The sequence below is a fragment of the Hyla sarda genome, chromosome 8 (genome assembly GCF_029499605.1).
Source record: "Hyla sarda isolate aHylSar1 chromosome 8, aHylSar1.hap1, whole genome shotgun sequence".
Classification (NCBI taxonomy): domain Eukaryota; kingdom Metazoa; phylum Chordata; class Amphibia; order Anura; family Hylidae; genus Hyla; species Hyla sarda.
In genome coordinates this window covers 228,799,569-228,805,399 of record NC_079196.1, presented here as the reverse complement: position 1 = coordinate 228,805,399, position 5,831 = coordinate 228,799,569, and the positions used below count along the sequence as shown (strand labels likewise).

The 5,831-nt window shown below is 47.3% G+C and overlaps 1 protein-coding gene across 1 annotated transcript; it reads left to right on the top strand.

The window, feature by feature from the left end:
• Window positions 1–242: 242 nt before the first annotated feature.
• On the top strand, window positions 243–5,025 carry LOC130284410 (microfibril-associated glycoprotein 4-like). The gene is made up of 6 exons (XM_056534729.1): window positions 243–347; window positions 1,075–1,141; window positions 3,662–3,822; window positions 3,887–3,983; window positions 4,218–4,400; window positions 4,476–5,025. The coding sequence occupies exons 1-6, from the start codon at window positions 339–341 to the stop codon at window positions 4,727–4,729; spliced, it is 771 nt and encodes a 256-aa protein (XP_056390704.1). The 5' UTR covers window positions 243–338; the 3' UTR covers window positions 4,730–5,025.
• The last annotated feature ends 806 nt before the right edge of the window (window positions 5,026–5,831 follow it).

The following is a 5,831-nucleotide window of genomic DNA, read 5'->3' as shown; positions in this document are numbered from 1 at the left end:
CGCTGTTTTGTGTGAAGGATGAGCGAGGGAGGAGGCAGGACGCTGTTTTGTCTGAAGGATGAGCGAGGGAGGAGGCAGGACGCTGTTTTGTCTGAAGGATGAGCGAGGGAGGAGGCGGGACGCTGTTTTGTGTGAAGGATGAGCGAGGGAGGAGGCGGGACAATGTTTTGTCTGAAGGATGAGCGAGGGAGGAGGCGGGACGCTGTTTTGTGTGAAGGATGAGCGAGGGAGGAGGCGGGACGCTGTTTTGGCTGAAGGATGAGCGAGGGAGGAGGCGGGACGCTGTTTTGGCTGAAGGATGAGCGAGGGAGGAGGCGGGACGCTGTTTTGGCTGAAGGATGAGCGAGGTACAGCTTGACGGCTGATGCTGTCCTAAAATGGACACCGTATGTGTGTCCGGATTAGGATAAAGCTTTAGTCTGGTTATGAGGAAGGTTTAAAGGGGTACTCCGGTGGAGAACATTTTTTTTCTTTTTCAAATCAACTGTAAATTACTTCTATTTAAAAATCTTTATCCTTCCAGTACTTATCAGCTGCTGTATGCTCCAGAGGAAATTGTAACGTTCTTTTCAGCCTGTCCACAGTGCTCTCTGCTGACACCTCTGTCCGTGTCAGGAACTTTCCAGAGCAGGATAGGTTTGTTATGGGGATTTTCTCCTGCTGGACAGTTCCTGACATGGACAGAGATGTCAGCAGAGAGCACTGTGGTCACACTGGAAAGAACAACTCAACTTCCTCTGGAGCAAACAGCAGCTGATAAGTACTGGAAGGATTAAGATTTTTAAATAGAAGTAATTTACAAATCTGTATAACTTTCTGGCACCAGTTGATTTGAAAAACATTTTTCTACTAGAGTACCCCTTTAAAGGATATTCCTGTCAGTAACATGTATTGCCTATCTATAGAGTGCACTGAAAATAATTTGGGGCGCTCATTGTCTCATCCAGTGGAGGACCTCTGATGAGGTCCATATTGGTGGTTGTAGTCTTCTACCTCTACCTCTGATAAAGCTGGGTCTCCAGCGAAACGTCAGGACTAATGTGACATTTTAATCAGCAGCGTTTTCGTCTCTAGATATTCATCTTACTCACGTTGTGTCACATTCGACAAGTCACCGGCGGCTGGAACAACACTCAACCAGGTAAGAGCCAGAAACGAGGCGTGTAGAGGAAGCTGCCATTGAGTGCCCACTTTATACCCATCATCAGTATAATTAACCCTTGCAGTGCCCATAACATGTAGAGAAAAGAAAAAAAGGGCAGAATACGGCGCTATATAGTGCGGTTATTTAGGGTGTTAGTTAGCTGAAAGACTGGTGGAAGAGTTCACTCACCTTGGGGTGTTGTGCTGGCAGGCACCACACTGGGAAGCACGTACTGATAGAAAAGGTTTCGGGAGGCAGACGGCTGTCGGTACCGTTTGGTACTATGGTGCTAGATGTAGGTAAGTTGTCCGGTGCAAGGGTCACCTGGCAGGGTTTTTCTTATGCCGCGGAAGAAAATTCCGACTTCTTGCTCACGGCGCATTCACCGTGAGCAAGAAGTCCGGATTTTCTTCCCCAGCAGAAGGAAAACCCTGCCAGGTTACCCTTGCACCGGACAACTTACCTCCATAACACACCATGACATTTAGTATATATGCTGGACACATAATGTACACATAGTCACTGCTCAAATGTACACAGGGCTGCCATCAGAAATGTTGGGGCCCCTTACACAGCTTTAGGCCTGGGCTTCCTCCCCTCCTCCCCAGTAATGCCTCCAGTAGGTAGTGTCCCCCAGCTGAGCAGGGCCGTTTGAAGAAATTTGGGGGCCCCAAGCAAAATGGACATGGAGCCCCCCCCCCCCCCCCCTTGATGTTCACGCACGTCACGCTCTAGGGCGGCGTCAGGACGTAGTAACACCTGCCTTTGAATTCTGGGAGCGCGACGTGAGCGAACGTCGATATGGTGCCCCCGCATTAGGTGCAGCACAGTTCCCCCCACATTAGGTGCAGCACAGTTCCCCCCACATTAGGTGCAGCACAGTTCCCCCCACATCAGGTTCAGCACAGTTCCCCCCACGATAGGTGCAGCACAGTTCCCCCCACATTAGGTGCAGCACAGTTCCCCCCACGTTAGGTGCAGCACAGTTCCCCCCACATTAGGTTCAGCACAGTTCCCCCCACGTTAGGTGCAGCAGAGTTCCCTCCACGTTAGGTGCAGCAGAGTTCCCCACCCACGTTAGGTGCAGCAGAGTTCCCCCCACGTTAGGTGCAGCAGAGTTCCCCCAACATTAGGTGCAGCAGAGTTCCCCCCACATTAGGTGCAGCAGAGTTCCCCCACATTAGGTGCAGCAGAGTTTCCCCCACATTGGGTGCAGCAGAGTTCCCCCCACATTAGGTGCAGCAGAGTTCCCCCCCCCACATTAGGTGCAGCAGAGCTCCCCCACATTAGGTGCAGCAGAGTTCCCCCCACATTAGGTGCAGCAGAGTTCCCCCCACATTAGGTGCAGCAGAGTTCTCCCACATTAGGTGCAGCAGAGTTCCCCCCACATTAGGTGCAGCAGAGTTCCCCCCCCCCATTAGGTGCAGCAGAGTCCCCCCCACATTAGGTGCAGCAGAGTCCCCCCCACATTAGGTGCAGCAGAGTCCCCCCCACATTAGGTGCAGCAGAGTTCCCCCCACATTAAGTGCAGCAGAGTTCCCCCCACATTAGGTGCAGCAGAGTTCCCCCCACATTAGGCAGGCAGTGTTCCCCCACATTAGGTGCACATTAGGTGCAGCAGAGTTTTCCCCACATTAGGTAGGCAGTGTTCCCCACAGACATACAGCCTCCAGCCATATACAGTGTATGCCTGTGTACTGCCCCATTTCAGTACACATTAAATCCAGTGTTGTAAGTTTAGAGGTCGCAGTGGTCGCAATTGTAACTGGACCCCATGGATTTTGTACAAATCCTTAAAAAGCCACAGTATGAAAGCCTAGCAGCACAGAAAATATATGTACATTTTGGGTGGCCATGAGCCCTCAGCCCCCTCCCCCAGGATCCCAGGGCCCTAGGTAACTGCCCAAAACGGACTATAAAACAATCTTCCACTGGAAATAAATATACACACTCATGCATACATTCCTATATACATGTGGATAGCTGTGATGCTACTCTGCTATAATCATCTTTAAACAATAGAAGGAAGTTTGTGCCCCCTACTCTATATAATCATTAGTGTTGAGCGGCATAGGCCATATTCGAATTCGCGAATATTCGCGAATATATGGACGAATATTCGTCATATTCGCGAATATTCGCATATTCGTAATGTTCCCGTTTTATTTTCGCATATGCGAATATTCGTGTGCGCGAAAATGAACATATGCGAAAATTTGCATATACAAATTTTCGTATATGCGAAAATTCGCACACCAGTCTCACACAGTAGTATTAGAGCCTTCTTACACCACACAAGCTGGAAGCAGAGAGGGATGATCACTGTGATGTGTACTGTGAAAAAAAAAAATTACAAAAAAAAAAAAAAAGAATATTCGCAATTACGAATATATAGCGCTATATTCGCAAATATTCGCGAATTCGCGAATATGCGATATTCGCGAATAAAATTCGAATTGCGAATATTCGCGAGCAACACTAATAATCATTGTATTCATGGACATGATCCTTCCTCAGCTCCACAGCACAAGTCTGAGGTGAAAGGGATTCCCATTGACTGCCAGGATGTTTGGGACAAAAGTCGACCCTCAAGTGGTGTCTACATTATATATCCACAAGGAGAACAGCGCCCCCTGCCGGTGTACTGTGACATGACGACGGACGGGGTGGTCTGGACGGTGAGTAGGGTTGTGGGCTATGGGTCGGTTCATATCACTATGTACTCATTGTCCACTATGACAGGTGTTTCAGAAGCGGATGGACGGCTCGATGCGGTTCGACCAGTCCTGGCAGAATTACGTGAACGGCTTTGGGAACGCAGATGGAGAGTACTGGCTCGGTAAGTGATGATTTCTCCCTGTGTCGTCCACAATTTTACCTGGTCTTGTCCTGTATATCTTGGCCTGTAATATGGTATCATGGAGTGAGTTTATCCTCTAGAAGCAAGAAGTTTGGGTTGTGGGTGGGGTTGTCCTTTAACATGTGGTTCCACCAAGGCCCGGACAGCACTCAGCTTCATCTGAATATTTGGGACACAATTTTTTACCATTTTCACCTATTTATTTGGTACTAGGTCTGAAGAACATTTACCGCCTGACAATGTTTGGAGACTACGAGCTGCGGGTGGAGCTGGAAGATCTGGAGGGGACCCGGGTCTCAGCCCAATACATGAACTTCAGTCTGTCCCACCACGCCCTGAACCCTGAAAGTGATGGATACCGGCTGCACATTGGGGTGTTCACCGATGGAGGGGCAGGTAATAGATGTCCAGGGATTGGGGGAGGGATCATCCTTACATTTCTACTTTCCTCATCTTCTCTATGTCACACAGGGGACGCCCTGAGACTCCACTCTGGACACATGTTTTCCACCTACAATAAGGACCAGGATGGACACACTCAGAACTGTGCAGAGTACTGGGGGGGAGGGTTCTGGTACCACCCCAGGGGCTGCGCTGGGGCCGGCCTTAATGCCCGCTACAACACAACCCAACCCATCCAGCCTGCGTTCTCCTGGACCACTTGGGTGGATTTTCCACAGACCCTCCGCAGGAGTCAGATGAAAATGAGGAGGATTCCAGGATGATGGACTCGAGCGACTGAAGCCTTGCTGTTGTATGTGGATGGGATAAATATAGTGTAATCCTGACAAGTCCAGACAGATACAATATATATGCAATAAAAATATTTGTAAGCAAATAACTTTATTAGCAATCGGTCATCAAACATATACACAAAGGCGTTGAGGTGACAAAGAGCAGACTAAGAAGCAGAACACAATAAATGAATACAATCGCCATATACAATGTGTACTATATACTGCACAGGTCTCCTTACATCATACCACGTGCTTCATTAACATTCCTGTATACATCATACCACGTGCTTCATTAACATTCCTGTATACATCATACCACGTGCTTCATTAACATTCCTGTATACATCATACCACGTGCTTCATTAACATTCCTGTATACATCATACCACGTGCTTCATTAACATTCCTGTATACATCATACCACGTGCTTCATTAACATTCCTGTATACATCATACCACGTGCTTCATTAACATTCCTGTATACATCATACCACGTGCTTCATTAACATTCCTGTATACATCATACCACGTGCTTCATTAACATTCCTGTATACATCATACCACGTGCTTCATTAACATTCCTGTATACATCATACCAAATGCTTCATTAACATTCCTGTATACATCATACCACGTGCTTCATTAACATTCCTGTATACATCATACCACGTGCTTCATTAACATTCCTGTATACATCATACCACGTGCTTCATTAACATTCCTGTATACATCATACCACGTGCTTCATTAACATTCCTGTATACATCATACCACGTGCTTCATTAACATTCCTGTATACATCATACCACGTGCTTCATTAACATTTCTCTATACATCATACCACGTGCTTCATTAACATTCCTGTATACATCATACCACGTGCTTCATTAACATTCCTGTATACATCATACCACGTGCTTCATTAACATTCCTGTATACATCATACCACGTGCTTCATTAACATTCCTGTATACATCATACCACGTGCTTCATTAACATTCCTGTATACATCATACCACGTGCTTCATTAACATTCCTGTAGACATCATACCACGTGCTTCATTAACATTCCTGTAGACATCATACCACG

Excerpts from the sequence above, each read along its gene's own strand:
- LOC130284410 (XM_056534729.1), top strand. Across the intron at positions 3,823-3,886 it reads CGGACGGGGTGGTCTGGACG|GTGTTTCAGAAGCGGATGGA; the intron begins GTGAGTAGGGTT and ends CCACTATGACAG. Across the intron at positions 3,984-4,217 it reads AGATGGAGAGTACTGGCTCG|GTCTGAAGAACATTTACCGC; the intron begins GTAAGTGATGAT and ends ATTTGGTACTAG.